A 25,355-nucleotide genomic window follows, 5' to 3' on the forward strand; every position below is an offset into this window, starting at 1 on the left:
AAGTATTATTCTACATGCAAGCTATCATATTTCAATTAATGCACATTCTTGCATTGTTTACTTCTTGTTTTGCATGAAATATGTGCTTTCTAGTATAGCTCTGATCTCTTTTTCTACTTTCTAACCTTCACTATTAGAATCCTCCTTGTACTTGCAGATATGTTTCAGGCTACTACTGAAAGATCATATATCAGAAGTTACCTACCATCTATCTCAACCTTAACACTAAGAGATGTGGACTTTCACATCTAAAATTGTCCAGCCAGAACATTGTTATACATATGATCTTTCAAAGAAACACTGATCTGGAGCAGGGAGATAACTGATAAAGGAATAAAAGAGCAGGTAAGCTAAAATAAGGGATGCGGTGGCTCAGTGGGTTAGGACGCTGAGCTTGTCAATCAGATGGTCAGCAGTTTGGCGGGTCAAATCCTGAGTGCCGCATAACAGAGTGAGGGCCTGTTACTTGTCCCAGCTTCTGCCAACCTAGCAGTTCGAAAGCACGTTAAAATGCAAGTAGAAAAATAGGGACCACTACGGTGGGAAGGTAACAGCATTCCGTGAGCCTTTGGCGTCTAGTCATGCTGGCCACATGACCACAGAGACATCCTCAGACAAGCGCTGGCTCTTCAGCTTTGAAACGAAGATGAGCACCCTAGAGTTGGAAACGACTAGCACGCATGTCCGGGGGAACCTTTACCTTTACCTTTAAGCTAAAATAAATATCAACTTAATCTAATGAAAGGAGAAAGGGTGAAAAACCAAAATGAACCTGTTTTGATTCTGTTTGATATAACAGGTGAGAACAGGACACTCCTTCAGCTTACAAAATTCCTTTAAAAGCCAATAGTCCTATAACCCCTGTGTTGTCTGTTTCCTGACCTGGCCAGCTTTGATCAACAGAATACTATGCCTACTGGATTAATATATGAACATTCTTCCAGAAATTATGAGAAAAAGTTTTTAAAATGTATGTTAGATGTTACAATAAAATGCTGTTGACACTTCTACTTTTCCAATGTCAAGCACTCTCCATTTTTCAGCAGAGATTTGATATCACGTTCCATTTCAGTGAAGTTACTAAAAAGCTGGTAAAAATCAGCTATATTGTTAATCAAATTAGTTCATCTGTTTGCAGTAATACTTTCTTTATTTCTTCATCCCAGAATTCAGCCTCTAACATGCTGGCTGGTGAAATCTGGGAGTTAAAGTCCATGCATCTTAAAGTTACCAAGTTTGAAAAACACTACCTAAAATCAAATATGTTTACTGCGGAGATCATATGATAGCAGTGAAAAGACATGACTGTTTTAAGGAGTTATAGGAAAGTGGCATATTCACTTCTCTGCATGCTCTGAAATCTCTTTTTGCTTCTGAGTCCAAAATGCTGTACATACCATTTTAATATTCAGTTGACAAACTATCTGAAAAAGTTGGAAAAATAATTTTATTCATTGCATATTATTTTTGAATGCTTTTGTTTCTGAAGAGGGATAGCATTATAAATAAAGCATCAGAAAACAAGCCTGTACTTCACTACATGCAATGCAATCTGTCATTTTTGTCTCAGTTTCCTAGAAATAATTTCCACCAACATTCAGTGTGGTTTACTTTTAAGTAAATATGCATAGAGTTTTTCTAAGATTAGATGAATGATTACAGTCTGTATCAAAGTTACAGCCTTGGTTTCATAGCTGAAAAATTATAGTTGATCTTTCCAACTAAAACCACAATTTTAGGCTGGAAATAAGATTAATTTTAGTGATGTAGTAAATAATTTTTACAGTGTAAAACAAATTAGAGCATATTCTATTGTTTATGAGATCAATGGCATGACAAATGGCTGAGAATTTTAATATCCTGCTTAATGTCAAGTTAGAAAATGATATTCTTAACCTTTCACTTCATTCACAAAGACGGATGGCCATAAGGTATTAAAAATAAAATGATAATATTACAAAGGCTTTATTCAAAAGCTGGTAGTTCTATCTGAAAAAGAATACATAAAAGACACTTTTCTATGAAATGAAATGAAGTAACCATGAATCAATTACCTAGAAGCTGCTTGTGTTGTTATTAGGGAAAGTTATACATTCTACTAAGTAATATTGTTAAACAATGTTCAGTTATTTCAATTTATTAAATGCCAAGTTGCTTGGTCTCCTGAACAATTTTCATTGGACCGGATTCAGGTATTTCTATGTTAAAGTTGCAAGTCTCCCATGACCAATTAATATTTCTTATCTGAAAAGTCTGAAGTTCTACATTGGCAGAATCAATTGGGCAATTTTATTGGTGCTTATGAATCCTCTCCTCTATTGATCAGTGGTGGAGGAGAACCTTTTAATTTCTCACAGTCCCCTGTATTAATTTATTTCCTGGCATCACTAGACTTAAAATGTTTAGTTTAGACTGAGTTATCTGATAAGACAACACACACAAAGCTTAAAGGTAGAAGATCAGAGCATCATCAGAAAGGACACTCATGGGATATTAATTGGTGTCTCTTTAAAGTTGAGAGATGATGATTGTAGTTCTGGCTGCTGGTAGTGATAGGAAATATTGCTTCAAATGGCTACTTTTTAAAACTCTGACATACAATTTTGGAAGAAACTTCAGATAATTTGTAAAAAACCTCTCAAAGAGGTTTGGTAAAAGAATGGTAACAAAAGGGAGTAAATGAATATATATCGCTATTTCTGGTTTTGTTTTGTTTTTATTGTGGGTCACAACCAGAGGTGGTCATTCTTCAAAACTCTCTTCAAAGACTACCTTAGGGCACTAAAGTATTCTATGAAAGATTAAAAGGAAAAGAATGAGAAAAGAACATATGAGAGAAAAGGAAAAGAGAATTCCCAGACTCTGTATAGAAATGTCATGCTATTTAAATGAATTATTTTGTTCATGATCAGCACTAAAAGAATATACGTCTTGATTATTTCTGGATATGTAATTTTCATTTACATTGTCTATAGTATAGTCTCTCAGATTTAGATTCTTGAATAAGTGAAGACCCATGATGTCAGTGAGGAGGAATCTTCCAGGAAAAACACTTTTCAATGAGAGCTTTTCCAAATATATAATTTAGTAACCTTATAAATTGCCCAACAAGTCAAATAGCACTGCAAAAGTCTTTAATATTCAATGAGCTTGGTATTTCTATTAATCTAGATGGACTAATTTAGGGAATATCTTCCTTAAATGTTCTGTAATCTATACTCTAAAATACAGTAGGAATTAAAATGCAATCTTTATAAAGTAATTTACTCTTCCATATACAGGAGGGAAAAATCATATTTTTAAAAACCTACAAAGACCTAGATAAATGTATATGTAGTTATATATAAGTGGCATTCTTTGAGGGGTCTGGTATTAATTTTCATATACAAGTTATGCTCTTGTATGAAACATATATCATCATCACCATCATCATCATTTTAGCCATTGTCTATCCACTGCAGGATGAAGGCCTCTTTCGCATGTTTCCAACCAATATGATCCTGAGCTTTCTTTTGCCAATTAGGGCCACAATACTTGCTGATGTCATCAATCCATCTTGTTTTAGGTCTCTTTCATAGACACTTTTTATCATGTGGGATCCATTCTATGACTGCCTGGTCCATCTGACATCAGTTCTTCTTGTTAAGTGACCAGCCCATTTCCATTTCATTGCTTTTACTCTGATGATATTGTATAACTATGTTTATTCTCTAATCTATGTGCAGGTGTTTCTATCTTGTATCTTTCCATGGCTCTTTGTACCACTTGTAGTTTTTGTATCGATTGTGAGGTTAGTGTCCATGTTTCACTGGCATATGTTACAGCAGGTAGCACACACTGATCAAAAACTTTTCACTTCAGGCATAGGGGGAGGTTGTTCTTGAAAATTATGCTTAGCTTGCCAAATGCGTGACAACCACATTTAACACATCATTCAATTTCCTTTATTGTATCACCTTCCACTGAGATCTGTTATATGTAGTGGTCTACTACATCTAGTTCTTCTCCAGTTATATAAAAAAATCTTTCTTTGGTGAATGTATTAAACATAACCTGGCTCTTTTTCAGGTTTATTTTTAAAGCACATGGTTCTCCGGCTTTGTGTAGCTCTTGTATGTGTCTTTGGAACTCTTCTGGGTCTTGTGAGAAGAGAACAACATTGTCTGCAAATCTTAAGTGATTTAAGTAGGCACCATTGATTTTTATTCCATCTTTTGCCCAGTCTAGTTTTCAAAATACTTCAAGGCAGGCTGAGAAAAGGATAAGGTGATATTGTATCACCTTGTCATACACCCCATTCTATGTTGATTTCCACTTGAAGATCATTAAGACAAATTGTTGCCATTGTTTTTTTCATATATTGTTTGTAATAAGTTTATGTAAGCAGTGTTTACGCCTTGATCAATGCCTTAATTATTGCTTGCTGGAATACTGAGTCAAACATCTTTTCATAGTCCATGAAAGCCAAGAAAAGAGGCATGGTGTACTCATTGTGCCTTTCAATGACTTGCTGAACAACCTGGATGTGAGCCATTGTGCTATAGTCACTTCTGAACCCTGCTTGCTCCTTTGGCTGTACATCATTTAATGTTCACAATATTCTTTTTGCTATTATCTTGGTGAAAACTTGAAGATAACTGAAAAAAGGCTTATTGGGTGATAGTTCTTTAAATCATCTTGAGCCCCTTTTATGTGTATAAGAATCACTTCAGCATTTTTCCATGCTTCAGGTATTTTTTCTTCTCTGCGGTATCTCGAGTATAGTTTTGCTAGTATCTTGTATAAACTGTGCCCACCAGTTTTCAGCATTTCAACCATAACAGAGTCATTTCTTGAAGCTTTGTCATTTTTCATTAATTTTATGGCACTTGATACTTCCTCCATACTATAGTTGGCATTTCCTCTTTGTGGGTGTTGTTACTTTTGAGTTATCTTCATCTTTGTATAGCTCAGAATTGAATTTTCCAATTATTTCCAACATTTCTTATCTTGTTCTACACACAGAGCCATCTTCACATTTTAATGCAAAAATCTTCCTTCTTACATTTATAGCTTGCATTTTGGTCCATTAATCCCTTTGTTTTCTTCAATTGCCTGTTTCACAAGCTTTCCATTAAACTGGTTTCTTCTTGGATACATTTTCTTATGGCCTTGCAAAGTTCCACATAGCCTAGTTTTTTACTGAAAATTCCACTATTCTTCATTGTCTGTCATCTTTTAATTAAATCTATAGTTTCATCAGAGATTTTTGGCTGTACAAAGTGTTTTCTGGTGGGGTTATAGATGAAGCAGATTCAAGGACGTTTTTGACTATTTGTTCATTTTGGTTCATAATCTCTTCCAAATCTTGCAATAGAGAAAAGTGATTTGATAGATTAATCTCAAAAATCACTGTTCTCCTTTAACAACTTTTCACTATTTTTTGTGTGAAGTCTTTATCAGTTTCATACACTCTTTTTGACAGTCCATCTTCACTTTAGCTTGTACCATTCTATGGTCACTTCCAATGTTAAAATGATTGATGACATTACAATTGCAGAATAGGGTTTTATAACTTGACATGATGTAGTCAATTTTGCTTGTGTACCCAGATGGACTCTTCCATGTCCATTTTTTCTTGTAAAATGAGATCATGATATAAAGTTCCTGTCCTTCAGCAAAATCTAGTCTGTCGCCTCTATTATCTCATTCACCATTTCCTTACGGGCGAGTAGCTTTTTCTCCAGGTATTGTTCTTCCTATTCTTGCATTAAAACTCTTCGACCACATGATCACTATAGCTTATTGTCGGTGCATAAGCTTGGATGATTTGAAGTTTCTATTGTTTGTTCAATTGAATGATGCATTGGGCTACTCTGTCTGATATACTTTCAGTTTTGGGTTGATGACAAAAACCAACTAAAACACATTGTCCATCTTTGATACCGCTAGTTTAGAATAAATGTCTAGTCCTTTCAAGTTCAACTAAATTTTCGCCTTTTTGTAGAGTTTCATATAATCCAATGATATTCTAATGCATATTGCTGAGTTCAATCAGTAGTTCTTCTACTCGAGCATCCTTTAAATTGTTTGAATATTGACTACTCCTATGTCCAAAATCCAAAGACAACCTGATTTAAGCTGGTGATTCTTAGCATCCTCTATATTCAGACAGATCTTCCTGCTACTGCGAGTAGTTGCCCTAGGGCAGGCATGTCAAACTCGCGACGTCACATGATGTCGCACGATGTATCATGACTTTTTTACCATTGCCAGGAATGGGGTAGGCACGGTTTTGGCATGAAGCATCCAGCCCGCAAGTTCGCAGTTTGACATCCCTGTCCTAGGGCCTCTGTAGGGCCTCTGGGGAATAAGGGCTGTTTTTTTGAGATTTTATTGGCATGTAAATGGATCACAAAGCCCAACAGAAATATATTACATCAAAGAAATGTCAGTATAATTTGTTGCCTACAATTTGATCCAACTTATCATTTGTTTGCATGCTGAGAGTTCCAATGAATGTCAATAAAATTCTGCCGTTATCAATCTGTTCACTGTATTTTAGATGTAATTTACGTGCAAATCCCTTGTATACATTGTCTTTTCTATAGGAAATGTAATTTAATTATGAAGTCACAGAAACATCTGATATTGAATCAATCACATTCTTTGCATCAAAGCTTAGTCCAAAGTATATATAAGGACAGCATACAAATATATTATGTAGCAAACTAGGCAATCAATAGAGCGCTTATCCTATTAATCCTTAAATGCTTGCTAACAAAGAACTTGCTTAGTTCTTTGTTAGCAAGCCAAAAACTTTACACAAATATGAGCTGCCACTGCTGTGGCTACTGCCTGTAGATGGCCTTGGGCTAGGCTGAAACAGGAAATAAGATTTGTCCCATGTCTGGGACTAAGCAAGTGTATTCTGAATGCTTAACAAACATTTAACACATATCTTCCTTGCTTCTCAGCTAACAAAGAGAGAGAGAGAGCCTGTGGCCTAGGGGTTAAAACAACTGCTTAAGACGCAGTGGGCCCAGGTTCGAATCTCAGAAGGGTATGGCTGACTGATGAGAACAAATAAGTTTGAAATGATCATATCGGTCTCCCTTTATTCTTTGTTAGCAAGCCAAAAAAAATTACATATATATATATATATATATATATATATATATATATATATATATATATATATATATATATATATATATATATATATATATATATATATATGTTTTCGCGGGTGTCTGTAGTCAGCTAGTTGTCAGCTAGTTCAAGAAAATATGAAATAAGAATATGTGTTTGGAAGCTAATATAAAGTCACTTAATATCTTCTATTTAATTTTGAAAACTTGTACCAAAATATCTCATAAAATTCATTTAAAATTAAGGCTATGTTGCATTTTGGAAACAATTCAAGAAAATGTGCCAGATTATTATTGTGGTCCAGTCAATGGATTTGCTTTGATTTGTTTTCTTTGAACAGGACCAGATTGTTGGGGGCAATTAAGCTGACTTTGTAATAATGCCTCTAGGGGTGTGTGTGAAAGCCCTAATAAGCAGGCATATACATAGAATGAAGGCTATTGCTAAGCTTGTAAGCCGCCCTGAGTCTTCGGAGAAGGGCGGGATATAAATGGAATTTAAAAAAACAACAAACATTAAAGTCTATTTAAAATCAAAATAAAAAGGCTTTCTAGTTCTCAGGATAAGTGCCACATGTTCAAACAAACAAAAATTGAACCAACCCAAAAATATCAATAACAAAAAGCTTTCAAACACCTGCAAAACTTTTCTTTTAATACTGGTTTCTATTCAGAATGTATCAAGGCCACCATAACACAATGACAAGTATTTTTTATAAAGTGTCTCATCTAATTATAAAGTTAAATTACAGGGTCCTTATACAGAAAACACAATAATAGCAATGAGTGTGGAAATGGCTAAATTCCCAACCAAATCATCCCTATTAGCTTCTATTCATGACTTGAATTATGCCTTCTCCATAACATTCAGTATTTACTTACCATTACATTTTTGAAGCATTGCAACTTCCTGCTGACATTAATCCATTCCCCAAAATAGAACATTCCAGCCTTTTCTCTGTTAAACATGTAAGCCATTCAGATGTCTTTCTTGAACTTGAAAAGAGCAAGAAAGCTAAGAAGCACAATCAGGCTGAATGAGGGCTCGTTTTTGAAAAAGCAAAGATGCATTCTCTTGATCTAGTAATTAAAAGAAAAAAAGAATGGCCACCTACCTTGAAAACAAACATTTCATGGCGGAGGATGGCTAGAGTATTGAAATTTCCATCACAGATATTGGGTTTGACACCAGGGTAGGAGGGCTTATCCCCTGTGGGTGGCCGCGGAGCTTTAGCCCTGTCATTCTTCCTAGGATCAGCAGGAGGGACAGAATGATGTGGAGGTACTGTCGGCAAGGGTCTTGTTGGTGGCGGGATTCTGTCAGGTGGACCTTTAAATGAGAAAGAAAACTCTCATAAGATTAATATACAGTAGCTGCATAATATTGGATTTTATGAACCAAGATAATGCTAATTTTATAAAATACCATAAGAACGTGATGACATAAAGTTTTATTAGCAAGTTAAATGATCAGAGAACTCAACACTGAGTTATTTTGGAGGATGGCAAAAAGCATTATATTAAGAAATGGAAAAGTTATATTATTGTCAAGGAAATGTGTGACCTATCTCTTTTACAAATATAAGGGAGTAGTAAGATGGTAACTGCAGAGTGATCTCCTGCAGTACTGTGATCTCTTATACTATTCATATTATAGTAGTGAATTCATTGGTAAACTGGTGGCTATTGATAAGTATAAAATGCTGTATAAGGATTTTTTTCCCCTTTTCTTTCTTAGTTTGTATTTTTTTGTTTCTTTTTTAAGATAATTTTTGTTACAAAAATAAAGATACTGGAAAACAATTATTTTTAAACCGCCCTGAGTCCTATGGGAAAAGGCGGTATATAAATTCAATAAACTAAACTAAACTAATTCTCACAATTTTGAAGGTTAACTGTTCTCTTTTTTGGCATTTACTTACTAATTATGAAATAATTAAGAAGAATATATTAAGCATTAATCTGTGCTTAAAATTTAAATAATCACATTGAATAGTTTATTAAGGTTGTAGCCATATAGCCTTCCCAAGTTTTTTTTCCTTTTTCAGACCAACTGTCCAGATTCCTTTGTTACAGAGAGATGTTTTAATGTACTATGCACACATTTGAATTGTTATATTTAAGGCTAGATTATGGAAATTTAACTAATTAGGACTAGTTACGTTTGCATAATTCTTCTCAGTTGAATCTTTGGTTACTCTATGTGTGTTAAAATTTATTCTACTTTTTTTTTCCCCATTCAATCATGTCAAAGTTTTAGAGAGTGCCTGGACAATTCTTGGAAAGGGTTTTCAGAAGTGGTTTGCCATTCCTTCCTTCTAGGGCTGAGAGAAAGTGATTTGCCCAAAGCCATCCAGTTGGATTTGTGCAAAAGGTGGGGCCAGAACTCATAGCCTAATGCTTTAACCGCTACAACAAACTGTGTCTCCCACTTTTTTTGACTGATTATAAATTGCTAAGCTATGGCTATTTTATATTACTCTATTAAGAGAAACTAAATTATCCTTATGAATATATATATATATATATATATATATATATATATATATATATGTGTGTGTGTGTGTGTGTGTGTGTGTGTGTGTGTGTGTGTGTGTAGATCTAGAGTCTCAGGTTTCTTCCCGCGTTCCTTTCATCTTCAGAAAGTTGTGGCGACGTTTCGACGAAATCCCATCCGTCATCATCAGGCCGGAGTGTTCCTCCTGCTGCTTCCAGGAGCAATGCGTGGTCTGGCTGTTCCTTTCCTTCCAACAGCCAGACCACGCATTGCTCCTGGAAGCAGCAGGAGGAACACTCAGGCCTGATGATGACGGATGGGATTTCGTCGAAACGTCGCCACAACTTTCTGAAGATGAAAGGAACGCGGGAAGAAACCCGAGACTCTAGATCTACACATACAGACACCCGCGAGAATCTACGAATATATATGTGTGTGTGTGTGTGTGTGTGTGTGTGTGTGTGTGTGTGTGTATGTGTATGTGTATGTATATAGGATTGCTAACAAAGAATTAAAGGGAGACTGATATAGCTATTTCAAACTTATTTGTTCTCATCAGTCAGCCACACCCTTCTGAGATTCGAACCTGGGCTGATTGCACATTAGGCAATTGTTCTAACCCTTAGGCCACAGGCTCTTTCTAGCTTTGTTAGCTGAGAAGCAAGGGAGATATGTGTTAAGTGTTTGTTAAGTATTTAGAATACCTTGCTAGGCCCCAAACAGGGGCAAATCTTAAAAAAAAAATACACAAATATGAGCTGTCACTGTGTGACTACAGCCTGTTGATGGCCTTGGGTTAGGCTGAAACAGGAAATAAGATTTGCCCCATGTTTGGGGCCTATATATTATACTAGAGTAGAATTTTTTTTAAAAAAAACTATACAAAAAATGAAAATGATGGACAAATCTATGTTGTTATAACATATCTATTAAGATAATTTTTTAAAATGCTTTTTAAAAGTGCATTAGTTCATTAGATTGGATTTCAGGTCAGCCTACCAATTAAAATATCAAATAGAAGAGCTAGTAAGAACAGAAGTTGTGCATCTAAATAAGCTGTATCTTGCAACAATTTTGTTAGATTTAAGATAAATAAAACATTTTCTCTTTAATAGGAAAATGCAGCTGTTCAGATCCAAATTAGGAAAGGTGATTCATATCCAAATAGCTGCACATCTCTATTCTTTAGTCAATGAATTAAACATGAATGTTGCTGTCACATTATCTTAAGATTATAATTATCAATGGTTTAAATGGTTTAGGGTGCTCTTTGCCAGAATAATTGCTAAAAATATGCTTCCTTATAATGATATACTAGAGGAAGATTATCTGAAAATAACAAGATAGTTTCATAGGGTTAAACTTTATTCTTTTCCTTGTTTCTCATGTGGCCTTCTTAGTGACATTTGACTATCCATATACAAACAGAAAAGTAGATGAACAGTTTCTTTGACAGGTCTAACAAAGCTCTTTTCCTCTCTTTCTCTCTCTCTTTGTATCACATGCAAATCAGAAAAAAAAATAGCATGATGTCAAATAAAGAGTGTGTTTCCTTAATATCTGATATTCTGGATGTAGAGAATAGTCAATAATATTTGGTGGCACCTGTAAGATTCACTGCCTGTGCACAAGATGTGTGTATGTATGCATGTAGTCTTTTAAGACATTCTTTGTGGGATTGCCACAAAGAAGAGGAAGTCAAGCTATTCTCCAAAGTGCCTGAAGGCAGGACAAGAAGCAAGAGATGAAAATTAATCAAGGAGAGAAGAAACCTAGAACTGACAGAAAAATTAACCAGTGGAACAACCTGCCACCAGAAGTTGTGAATGCCCCAACACTGGACGTTTTTAAGAGAGATTAGACAACCATTAGTCTGAAATAGTATAGGGTTTCCTGCCTGAGCAGGGGGTTGGACTAGAAGACCTCCACGGTTCATCATCATCATCATCATCATCATCATCATCATCATCATCATCATTATTATTATTGTTGTTGTTGTTGTTGTTGTTGTTGTTTGTTGTTGTTGTTGTTATTTGCACAGTCAGCCAGATGTTCAGACTGGATTCAGCATTTTTGTCTACCTATCGAGTCCTTACCAAGGACCTGGGATAGGCAGATGTGGATATTTGATGGTATTACAGATATAGTCACAGGATGGAAGCAATTCCTAGTAAGGCCGCCTTTTGAAATTTATTGTTGTTGTTGTTATTTCAGTTTTGCATGATAAAATTATAGTTATTGAGAAATGCAACATTTGTTCATTTGAGCAATATCTAATCTAAATAGAAAGTGACAGCCAACTTTGGATTTTATCATTGTCATGATATCAGAAGAATTACCTTGTGGCAAGCAGCATTCAATTTAAAAATTTGGAATTCAAATGAAAATATGCACATGTACAATTTGTTTAGGAAAATCATGTCCAACTCCCAAGATTCACAGAATCTTCAAAATTTAGGTTACAGTTGCTAGAAATTGGATATCAAGGAAATTTAGTATCAAGGAAAAATGCTTGCCTAGACTTTTCTGTCCAGAAAACCACAAACCCTACATGGGAGAAATAGAATCATCAATTGTCCTTATGTTTTTGTTCAATGGCAATTGCTTAGAACAAAATACTGCTTTTCAATGAAAATGCTGATCTGGCATTTCCACCAATAAACAAGGTGGAATCAATTTATCTAGTGAAAGAATAGAAACAATTCAAACATATTTTAGTAAATCAATGTTTAGAATGAAATACAAGATGACAAGAAACGTTGAAATGGATATACTGGAGGGAATGAGGAAAGTTCAGTAGCAAATTAATAGATATTGAATCAATAAAGGGAGGGGATTCTGTCTCCTGTATTCCCAATATGAATGGACTAAAGAAATGAGCAGGGGGTTGGACTAGATGACCTCCAAGGTCCCTTCCAACTTCTTCTTCTTCTTCTTCTTCTTCTTCTTCTTCTTCTTCTTCTTCTTCTTCTTCTTCTTCTTCTTCTTCTTCTTCTTCCTCCTCCTCCTCCTCCTCCTCCTCCTCCTCCTCCTCCTCCTCCTCCTCCTCCTTCTTCTTCTTCTTCTTAGGACAGGGTTGTGGGAAAAGCCTTAATCACAACCTTCTCCAATGCTGGCTGAAGTGCTTCAAAGCTGGGCAGTTTGCTGTGTATATTAAAGCTGCCTTGCTGGGAACATCACCAGTGACCAGTTTGGAGAGGTTTTCAGGATTTGTAAGTTTGGCACATGCTATAGAGTTGTGTCTAGTACTTGCTGAAAATATCAGGTTTAGAAGACCCAAGGCATAATGCTAAGGGGCCTCCAAGTGGGTCATCTTCAGTAATCACTGTGGGCAGTTCAACAGCATTTGCCAAAGCTGCCCAGTTTGAAACCCCTCTGGCCAGTGCTGCAGGAGAAGGATTTCCACAGCCTTCTTTTACAGGATTAGTTTTGCAGTAACAGACCAAAAGGCAATCAATCTGAGGCACAAGAGTGAGGCCATATCATTTCACTCTTTGAATTAGATGGTATCAGTTTTACTGAAATGAAGAACCCACTGAAGCTTAATAAACAAACTTTTTTTTGCATGTTCACTTTATCTTCCATTATAACATCAAGTCACAGTAGGTGGCAGCACTAAGCTGATCTTGACTGGCCCCCAAGGAAGTGACACAGGATTTGATCTAGTTAATTACTTGAATGAGAAAGTATAAACAGACTAGTCTTAAAGTAATGGCAACTAATTTCTGAACAATTGGCATGAAAACTGCAAGAACAGATAGAACACAAGAAGCTATAAGCATGTCAATCTATAGACTGACAGTTTTCCATGACACTGACCATGTATGCAAAGATATCTCGCTGCATGCAGCAGAAATAATCCTTTCTCACATTATGCATATTTTTTAAAGAGCATACCGTATATCTTTTGGATTCCCTGCAAATCATCATTAGGTAGTTTGAAATTGTCAGTTTCCATATACTGGTAAAATGGAGCCATAATGGCAGTCGGATCATTTGAATGCTCCAATCCAAGGGCATGTCCCAGTTCATGAACTGCTACTAGGAACAAATCATTTCCTGGAGGAAAAGAAAATATATATATATACATATATTGTATATAATATTTATATGTCCACTTATTTAAGCAATTTACATAAAAGCATAATTTAAGTAAAATTCAGTCTGGGTTTTCCAGGATTTCAGGACTGGGCTCTCTCTCTCTTTATATATATATATCTTACTCTGTGAAGCTCCAGCATGTGTTAAAGATTCCTAAACAAAAAAGAACTCTAAATGTGTCCTTCTTAACATTTTATCGTTGTGGAAAAAAAGAAAGAAAAAGAAAACCACTGGAGCTCAGGTATTAAAAAATTCAAATAACACTGATTCCAAAAATGTGATTTCTACATAGCTATTAAGAATTTTTCAAAGATTTAGTGAGATTTTTTTCCCTATTTTGCAACAAATCGATTACTGTAAATATGGAATAGAAGTATAAATGTATTTATAAAACAGAAAAGTAAACAGAGAACAGACATAATGAACCAATTGTCCTCATGCTCTTGTTCAAGCACTGATAGTAGTTCTATAAATATCAATTTAATATATAAAAAATTAAAATTTACTAGGCCAATATGTATATTCTGAATAGTAAATTGTTATATATTTTGCTACTACTTCATATGTTCCTATGATCTATATTTATGCAGTTCTCATTTCTATTGCAGATTTAGAAATATTTGAAACCCTTGATCTCAAGCATAGTATTTCTGCTGAATAATTCCAAGCTTCCTAGATCTTTCCAGGCAAAAATAATCCATTTTCATTAGTGTCCATGCCAGATAAGTGCTAGTTTTCATTCAACCAGAGAAAAGCAACATGGTAGCAGACTTGATCACTGCCAAATAAGGGACAGATAGAAACCAGTCTTCCTGACCAAAAGAGATCTGGGCAGTTTATTTCATAGAGTAGGGAAAGAGACACAAAATGTTTGAATATTTATTCTACAAATAGGATTTGCTCTTGAAACACAGCAGTGTGGTAGACTTTTCATTATGGCTTCCTAATTTTCTCAAATTAACAAGAAAATAATTATTTGAAATTCTTGGATTCTTTTAAGATGAAAGAAGGCTGAAAAGACCCTTCCTTGCTGGTGATGACCTATAAAGCCCTAAATGGCTTGGGTCTGGATTATTTGAGGGAACACCTGCTGCTGGCATCAACTCCCCATCGTCCTGTGTGCTCCTGCAGGGAGGACCTTCTTAGGGTACCTCCGGTGAAGGACTGCCGGTGGGTGACTCCCAGAGAGAGGCCCTTCTCTGTGGGTGTGCCTGCTCTTTGGAACCAACTTCCTATGGAACTTAGGACTGCCCCCGACCTCCGTTCGTTCCGCCAGGACCTTAAAACTTGGCTCTTTGAGGTGTCTGGCCTAGACTGAGGGGTTTTTAATTGGGTTTTAAAGTTTTAATTTTGAGGCTTAAATTTAATTACTTGTTTTAAATTTATTTTAACTTTTGTATTGTACGGTTTTAATTGCCCTGTAAACCGCCCTGAGTCCTACGGAAATAGGGCGATATAGAAGTCAAAATAATAAATAAATAAATTTAAAAAACCACCATGGGAGAAAACTGAATCTTCTTCTATAGCATTGGCCAAGGTGACTCTAGTGCTAGGTAGCTCCAATGTGGATTCCAGAATTCCAGAAACGGAACAGAACTCCATCTTTCCACTGGATAGGTTTAACAATCAAAGTAATACATAAACAAAGCTGTCAAAAATCTGAATAAGTGTCCACAATTGTTATTGCCAGTTCTACTTTTTCTAAAGAGATGTTTGCGTATTCACAACAACCTGTTTCAAGAAAACTGATTTTAATATACTTTATGCTAATTTCTATTAGAGCTTTATATGATTACAGCTTTCCAGAAGATGTCATAATCTAGTAATTCAGGTATTTTTATCACAATATGACAAAAATAGACAGTAGCGCCACTAAGCCTATTCCCCACATTATATAAGACAACCAGTTTGATATAGTGGTATAGTGGTTAAAGGCACTAAACCAAAATAAAAAGCAGACTGTGAATTCTAGTTTTACTTTAGAGATAAAGCCAGCTGATTGACTTTGGCTATATATTCTCAGTTGTAGGAAGAAGGTAATGGCAAACCATTTCCAAAAATCTTGCTAAGGAAACTACAGGGACTTTATCCAAGCAGTTGCAAGGAGTCAAGACTGACTGAAGTCAATATTTCAAACACTGATATTTCAAACAGAGAGGTTTTTTTCTCATAGGATAAAATAAAAACTAATTTAATTTACTTGGACATTGTGCTAGCATTTTTTTTTACTTCATCTGAGTTTGGGCATCCTTATCAGGCAAACAAACTAAGGATGATAAAATATATTTTACACATAGTTCATTGTTGATATTTTGATTAATAAATTAAAAATAATAATGCCTTTGGCATCAAAATCATACTTTATTCCAAAATTGATCTGCACTATTGCATGAGTTCTCTTTTCAGTTCTACAGATTATCTCTTGCCTGTATTTTCAAAAGAGATTTTGGGGGAATATTGCCCAGATGTCATACACGAAGATCTATTCAAACTATCCTTTGGTATTTCAAGTGTTCAACTACTGCAATACTTTTTGTTCAAAGTAGTAAAAATAAATCCACATTTATTTGGATTTCCCCCGTATACTTCTCATTTACTAGATCCTTCATTTCCATGGACAAAAAACAAAGCAGTAAAACAATATATTGACAGAATGCAATGAGAAGAAATGGGAAACAGATCTCACATTCTGTTTAAATATCCAGATCCTTAAATCCTGGCCACTGCCTGGGGGAAAAGTCAGCTCTTCAAAGCTTTCTGAAAGCTATTAGAGTTGGGGCCATCTGGGTCTCAGGGATGGTGTTCCAAAGACAGATGCCTTGACAGAGAAGATTGGATTTCTGTAATTCCTAGAAATGGCCTTGATGGATTGTGAATTTTAGAGCCTGAATCCCACATATTTGGAAAATGCACAGGTTGCAAAACAATGATCTAATAAATACCAAGGTTTAATTTGCTTGATAATCTCCCCTCCAAAATCACCAGTTTATTTTTATCACTGCCATATCAGATGCCAATGCAGTAAGTTTTGTGCTTTAAAGCATCTGTGGCTTGAAGGTTGTTTTTTTTGTTTTGTTTTTTGTTTTTGCTTTTTTGCTATAAATGCCACACATGATTTATTTACTGTTGAGATATTTGCTTCCCAGGAAATAAATGTCTGACTTCAAAAATATTTGGGTTCAGTGCATCAAATGAATCGGAAGCCACATGAAATTTACTAGAAGGTGATCTCTGCAATTCAACAAAGGTTGAGGATTCCCCGCCCCCGACCCCCTTGGTGGCTGATATGCCCTTCAGAGGAGAAAAATGACTCAGCCCAGCCTGCATTTATTCAAACACTTTTAACACAATCACTGCCTTTATATCATGCTTGGAAATAACTAAGGCTGATTCAGGATAAAATAATCTTTCTGTAACTGATCACAATTTTTAAGGAGGGAGGCTGAAAAAGCTACTAGATAGACAGGTATTTGCATAAGATAAAGGAACTCTAGCCCTTAACACCAACAAAATGCTAAGTTTTAAGCATATAAAAATATACATTAGTCACTACCAGGCAATAAAAAAGCAATTCTGCCATGAAAGCCAGATTAAGTAACTTTGATATAATCTGCTTCTGCTGTAAACATGAACTGCATATTAAAAACAATCAGGCACATTTTAAAATATTCAGGTTAGCATAGAAAAACTTGTCTGTTTAAGGAATCATTTCTTACAGTTACAGATGTGAAATACCAGAAGAAAGAACATATTATCTTTTATGCCCTAAATTCTATAAGCTGCATTGATATTGGCTTTTCCAGGGATATTTACAAGGTTTTGCCTGTTGTAAAAGGCCTGATCTGTAATTTCCCAGTTATCTTCACCATGTCTACTGTTGATCCATTCAATGTAATTTAATCCTTTATTAAACTAGATTATCCAGATTTTGTGATTTGCAGAGCAAATAGGGTTTACGGTAGATAAAGTACATATTTGTAAAGAGTCTAGGAGCAATACTTTTATCTTATATTGAGATAAAACAACATAGCCCAGGGGTGTCAAACTCAATTTCATTGAGGGCCGCATCAGCATTGCAGTTGCCCTCAAAGGGCCGGGTGGGCGTGGCCTACTGGGTGGGCGTGGCTAGAGTGCGTATGGCCTACTGTGTGGGCATGGCCAGCTCTACATCGTTCACATCAAGGGTGCCTATGGGGGCCTGGGCAGGAGTGGGACAGATCTGAGGGTCTCTGGCAGAAGGAGGGTCTCTGGCAAGGGCCAAGGCAGTGGGGGCTGTTCCCTCACTGTTTCCAGGATGGCTTCACGGGCCACATGAAACCACTTCGCGGGCCGGATCCGGCCCCCGGGCCTTGTGTTTGACATGTCTGACATAGCCGGAGAGTTACCATGTCTAAAACGAACAGACTACTGGCATCTGGCTGAAAGAGCTGAATCCTATAGATGGAAAATGCCATTTAAGCTGAATCCTATAGATGGAAAATGCCGTTTAAGACATTTTTAATTTATTTTTATTTTAATTCCACTTATATCCCGCCCTTCTCCGAAGACTCAGGGTGGCTTACAAGCTTAGCAGTAGCCTTCATTCCATGTATATGCCTGCTTATTAGGGCTTTCACACACACCCCCAGCGGCATTATTACAAAGTCAGCTTAATTGCCCCCAACAATCTGGGTCCTCAAAGACATCAAATTCAACAACTGTGGGAACCAAATTAAAGAATCACACATAGGTGCTTGCCAGTCTTCTACTTTACTGTATACAATGGAAGAGAGCCCACCATCTCTTTGGGTAACTGGTTGCACTGTTAAACTATCCTTACAGTTAGGAAGGCTTTTCTTTCCTCCATACATTCAATCAAAAATTGTCTTCCTGTCACTGAAATATGTTATTATTCCAAGGTCAAAGGTCTGGAACAAGAAAGAGTAGTATTTGAAGAGTGATCTCATATTTCTTCTGTGTTATCTTTTCTCAAGGTCAAACATACCAAAGCTCTTCAATTTGTCCCCCCAAAAGGAATTTATTTTCAATCCCTTGATCACCTCTATTACTTTTTGCTATTTCTCTGAATTCTTCTCAAAGTGTGGTATCCCCAACCTGGTACTTAAGGGAGATTCAGACCAATACTGAATAAAGTAAAATATTTACTCCTTGTATTTTAGAAATTATATTTTTGGTCAGTGCAACCTAAAACTGCATTTCTCTCTCTTTTTTGCAGCTATATCACAGTACTGACTAACTTATAGCTTGCAGTGAATTACTGTTCCAAGAACTTTTCACAACCATCACTACCACTATCGTTAGACAGGAGCTGTGGTTGTTCAGTGGTTAGAATGTAGTATTGCAGGCTAACTTACTGCTCACTGCCAGGAGTTCGATTCTGACTAGCTCAAGGTTGACTTGGCCTTTTATCCTTCTGAGGTCAGTAAAATGAGGAACCTAATTGTTGAGGACAATATGCTGAAATTTGTAAACCACTCAGAGAGTCCTGTAAAACACTATGGAGTGATATATAAGTCTAAATGCTACTGCTATCTCTCATACAATTCATTGTAACCATATGTTAACCCATGTGATCATTATATTTTGATGGACTAGATTTAAATATAGTATAGTGGTTTTGAATATAGTTTTATTTTTATAGAAAATATCAATAATACATTTTTTCTGTCATTGTTCTTCTTCTGTAATTTACAGTGTTAATATTTTTATTTAAAGTATTATATTATGGAGGTAAAACTACCTATACAGTATGTTATATTTTAGGTTTCTTCTTTTGATCTTATATTACAGATACAAAACAATGAGTATTACCTGAAAATTGTTGTTTTTTCATTCTGAAACTTTCCCTTTTCATTTGTAAACATGTTAAAATAAAACAATATGTAGGCAGCCACTTATAAAACACCAATACATGAAAAATGTTGCTAGCACTTGCTTTATAGTTAAAAATATTTATACACCAAGGTCAAAAATAAACATTAAAAATAGTGAATTAGAATGATCAGCTCTAAAGGGAGAAATCATCCGACAAAGGAAAAAATGGAAGAAAAAAACTTTAAAGCATAAATTGCAAATACATACAAGGAATGAAAAAACAAGCAGTACAAGAGCTTAAGAGAACTAGACAATAAGTGACCCTGGTCCTATGATTGCAATTCTGGCTACAGTACAAAAAAGATTCAGTTCCTATTAGAGTGAAAATATTTCCAGGCTATCAAAATTATTCAATGAAATACTCTAATAGCCTCCTGCAAGGCACTGTGAACAAATAACATATTATTCAAAATAGAAAGTTATATCACAAAAACGTAACAGGAATCAACATAACAGTGTTTAGTAATGTTGTATAGGAGTGATATGTCATTTGTTGAGCAAATTAGAAGCTTGTTCTTTATTATTAACACACAGGGAAACCAGATAGCAAACCAATTTTCAAATAAAATTTCTTTCCCAGGCAAATTTCTCAGTGGGATTCTTTAATTTTAATAAAATACTGCGACAAATCTTAAAGCTGTCATATAACTCCTTTAAAATATAAGGGTTATTCTTAACCATCATCTCCAAATGAATGTTTTCATGCTGATCATATGGGCCATATTATGCCTCTCTTGGCACTTCTCAGCTTCTCTGTCCCACTTGACTTTTTTACATTCTTTAATTACAAGAATTAAAGTGTCAGTCTCTTAACATTTTTAAAAATTGTCTTTTAGCTCTTCACAGGAATATATTTCTTTAAATTTCTGAAAAAAAATACCATATGTTTAAGCACACTTTTAAAAGAATCTTGATAGTTAGCTAATGTCAAAGAAATCTCAGACACTTTGACTCTCATTGACTTGAGTCAATCACCTCCTATATAAAAATCTAACTACTAGAATACCTGTAAAATACAGTTTACCTAGACTATGCACTGATGTCAAGTTGTAAACTGGAGAATACTTAAAGTGCCTAGACTGCCATTCTTCTGTCACTAATAAGTGGTCATAAAAAGAGAAGGAAGGAAGGAAGGAAGGAAGGGAGGGAGGGAGGGAGGGAGGGAGGGAGGGAGGAAGGAAGGAAGGAAGGAAGGAAGGAAGGAAGGAAGGAAGGAAGGAAGGCCCCTAATTGCTAACAAAACTCTTCTAAGCAATTATCAAGTGGGGCTGGCAGTTCACCTACATATTATTTCCAGTGGCATCTGAGGCCAAAAGTCAAGATAATGGCCATCTCCGAATGACTGAAGCCACATTCTTTTACATCCGAAAAGTAAGTGAGGTGGAGGAAGGAACATTGACTTGCAAGAATGTATTATAGCTGTTTGAGACTTTTGACAACAATCCAAGGCACCTTTGGAGAATCAGAGAAAGGAAAAAAAATGGGGTTATCTTATGGAGTTAAACCTAGGTGATTTACACCAGAGTTTTAGTACTAACTGCTCCTGTACCTCATGGTTATTATTTAGTGTTTAAAAGTTTGTGTTCTTGGAGACTGTAGATCATATTGTCACCTATTGGATAAGTGGTAGCTGAGTAAAAATAAAACATTTACATTCCCAGATTCAATATACAATCTGATATATGTGTTTGTTTGTGTGTGTGTATAAGTGAAAATGTAATATGTATGTTCTGTGACAAGCTGATGTGAAGTTTACTATGTGTCTTTGAGTACTTTAATTAGATTGATGATATTGGATAATTCATCTGTTAAACTGTTACTTACAATGAGGGTCGTAAACAAAGGGTACCTAGAAACAACAGAAATAATGAAATGCTATCTCAAAAACTCCTAGTTTCTTTCAGTTAAGACATGTTTCCTTGCAAAACTTTATTGCTCAGGTTGTTTGGAAATTAATATGAATGCTTTAAAAACATTAACTTTGAACAAGATTTATGGAAACAGAAAGACTCTATTAAGGTTTTAGTGAGTACTCCAAGAAATTGTTCACCTCTTTTAAGAAATGGATTCAAATTCAAATTGCCTTCATTAGCAGAGCAATATAGTGCAGAAAATGAGCCAAGGGGATTGGGTGATTTGCATTTTTGCTAAATAATCAAACAGTTGTATTTTCCTAGCCTCCTGTATGCCAGAAGAACCAAAAGGAGAAAAACAATCACTCAGATAACTAATTCTCTTGACACTCTGGGTTCAGTTTAGCTTCTCCATATACTGACCCTGAACTTGTGGTCTGTTTCATCTGATATTTCACATGGCTGAACTTCAGCAGGACTTCATCACATAAAACCCACAATTTATACATCTGAAAAGAAAAGGATTATGGGGGGGGGGAGGGGAAACTGAAGTCTAAATCTGAAGAATATTTAATACCTTTAATTCACTTAATGTATTTTGCTTCACTCTTTTAGTGTTAAAAGTATTAGAATCAGAAAAACAAAGTTGAAAGATTATCACATGAACCAGCTGTGGTGGTCCCAGTAGTTATCAGTACACTGGATGTCATACCAAAGTGGCAATTAGAAAATCTGCATTTTGACAAATTTCCATTTCTTAATTACAAAAGGCCATACTGCATAATTCTGCACACATACAACATCTTAGGTTCTTGAGAAGGGTTTGATGTAAATGACGGCTACCTAAAGAAATGTCAGCTGTGATTTCATGATGTGAAGTATATGGCAATAGCAATTAGATTTATACACGGCCCCATAGTGGCTTATAACATTCTCTAGGCAGTTTGCAATGTCAGCATATGGCCCCCGACAATCTGGGTCCTCATTTTATCGACTTCAGAAGAATAGACGGATGAGTCAACCTTGAGCCCCTCTGAATTGAACTCCAGGCTGTGGGCAGAGTTAGCCTGCAATACAGCATTTTAACCACTGTGCAAACAATAATAACATAATGACATAATCTTTCCTGAGGACAATCTAGCTGTAACCATGCAAACATAGAATCACATTGATCAATTCACTCAACTTCCAGACTTCCCTACCTGGGAAAACTTACAGGTTTCCAAATATTTATGAAATTTTATTTTGTTTGTTGTAAGGTCTCTTTCATTATCAATATTATTAACATTATTAACATATTTCTTTTGTTGTTTGTTGTTGCTTATGACATTTCTTTTTTTTCAAATCCTACATTAATTTAACCATACCAGCCTTGATGAAGTAACTGTAGGCTTATAGCTACAGTTCATGGAACTTAACTCTTTTAATAAAATAATCATTTTTATTAAATTTGTTATTTTGTTATTGGAAAGGTGCTTCTATATTCCTTCTGATTTTTGGTACTTATAGGTAATTAAATTCTATGTTTATGATCTCAATGGTAAAAAATTCAGAACTTGAAGAAATGTCCAGGGAGTGGGGTGGTGGTGGAATGGAACAAAGTTAATTCTTTAATATGGCAGACATCTGAGTGGAAATAGCACAGGACTATCAATGATGATAGCATGAATATATCAACTCACCCTGCATTTTCACATTATAGGCATGCTTTTGCATTTGTTTTTGTTAAAAAATCCTATATTTGAATGATACCTGATAATGTGGCAATATGCATCTAAATAATAATTATGAACCTAATAATTATATTGCTTTAAATTAAAATATTCATCTTTAAAAATAAAATAATCATGTAAATTTATACAAGGAAACAGTGTTTACTGGTCTTATAATCTGCATGTTGATTTTCCTTTACCCACCAGGCATGCCTGTATAAAATTCTAAATAACAGCCACAGAAAAAGCTATCAAGAGTAAGATTCTGCCATAAACTGATAATTCAGGAATGTCTCAAATATTCATTCTATTGTTTAATATATGTTAAATTGATTAACAGAATGAAAAATATGTGTATTTTTAACATAGATATATGTACAGTATCAATATACTGATCCAGATCCTGTTCTATACAAAAAGAACTGCTTAAGAAAAGAATACTGACAGTTTGTAATATTATATCAGCCAAGTATTAATTTTATCCCAGAGTGCAGTGGCATATATAATTTTATCCCAGAGTATAGAGTACATATATATATACATATAGTAAATCCGCCTTGGAAAACCGCCTTGATTGACAGACGAGTCCCAACCACCAAGAATGATACCAGACCCAAACTCATGATAACATCACATGACATCACCACCACACAACCATTCAAAAAGCAAATCCGAACCCACAACAATAACGACACACAACCAAAAAACAGAAAACTAACTACAGCTGCAACATCAGCCACTTTATTTATTTATTTATTTATTTATTTATTTATTTATTTATTTATTATTTAAACTTATATACCGCCCTTCTCCCGTAGGACCCAGGGCGGTTCACAAGGCAATTAAGACAATATAACAATACAAAAGTTAATAACAAATTAAAATAAATTAAATTATCCTTGATTAAATCTAAAACCCTTAACTCTAATTAAAACCCCAATTACAATAGGTTAAAAATTAAAAAGTTCTCAGTCCTGGCCGGAAATCTCAAAGAGCCAGGTCTTCAGGTCCTGGCGGAACGAATGAAAATCAGGGGCAGTTCTGAGCTCTACGGGTAACTGGTTCCAGAGGGCAGGCGCACCCACAGAGAAGGACATAACCCTGGGTGTCACCCTCCGGCAATCCTTTGCCGACGGCACCCTGAGAAGGCCCTCCCTGTGGGAGTGCACAGGACGAAAGGAACTTGATGCCGGCAGCAGGTGTTCCCTCAGATATCCCAGACCCAAGCCATTTAGGGCTTTATAGGTCATCACCAGCACCTTGAATCTCACCCGGAGGGCAACCAGAAGCCAATGCAGCTAGAGGAGCAGAGGTGTTACGTGGGAGTATCAGGGAGCCCCCATCACAACTCACGCGGCCGCATTCTGCACCAGTTGAAGCCTCCGAGTGGTCCTCAAGGGCAGCCCCATGTAGAGAGTGTTACAGTAGTCTAACCGGGAGGTAACGAGCGCATGGGTGACTGTGCGCAAGGCATCTCGGTCCAGATAGGGCCGCAACTGGCGCACCAGGCGAACCTGGGCAAAAGCCCCCCTGGTCACGGCTCCTATATGATCTTCAAAAGTGAGCCGCGAATCCAGGACACCCAAGTTGCGAGCCCTATCGACAGGGGGTAACACCTCACCCCCCATCATTAAAGGTGGAATAGAATGATCCACTCGAGATGCCTGTACGCACAGCCACTCAGTCTTGGCAGGATTGAGTCGGAGCCTGTTCCTCCCCATCCAAACCCTAACCGCCTCCAGGCAACAGGACATCACGTCGAGGGCATCACTGAGTTGGTTTGGGGTGGAAAGAAAAAGTTGGGTATCATCAGCGTACTGATGATACCCCACCCCAAAACCATGAATGATCTCACCCAGCGGCTTCATATAGATATTGAACAGGAGGGGAGAGGGGACCGACCCCTGAGGAACTCCGCAAACAAGAGACCTCGGGGCGGACTTTAAACCCCTCCAAACCACACAATAAGCAAACTGACACCCACTATAAAAACATGGCACCACCACAAACACGGAGCCAAACAAAAGCAGCACAACTCACCAGTTCAGGTCTGAGGCTGGCAGCTGAGACCAGCCCATCCACTCAAAACACATCCCCACTCAATCAGAACACAGCCCCCATTCAAAACACACTCCCACCCAATCAGAACACAGCTAACCCCCCACCCAATCAGAGCACACCTCCACCC

The 25,355-nt window shown here is 36.2% G+C and overlaps 1 protein-coding gene across 1 annotated transcript in view; it reads right to left on the reverse strand.

Annotated features, from left to right (window-relative positions):
• MMP16 (matrix metallopeptidase 16) overlaps positions 1 to 25,355 on the reverse strand; it is a gene marked incomplete at both ends in the record, with an annotated part of 170,015 nt that overhangs the window by 48,751 nt on the left and 95,909 nt on the right. Inside the window, 2 exons of the mRNA XM_083359684.1 lie at positions 8,246 to 8,460; positions 13,525 to 13,686. Of these exons, the coding sequence (XP_083215810.1) occupies positions 8,246 to 8,460; positions 13,525 to 13,686 (377 nt within the window). The remainder of the gene's footprint in view (positions 1 to 8,245; positions 8,461 to 13,524; positions 13,687 to 25,355) is intronic.

This window comes from Vipera ursinii (genome assembly GCF_947247035.1).
Source record: "Vipera ursinii genome assembly, chromosome: 3".
NCBI lineage: Eukaryota > Metazoa > Chordata > Lepidosauria > Squamata > Viperidae > Vipera > Vipera ursinii.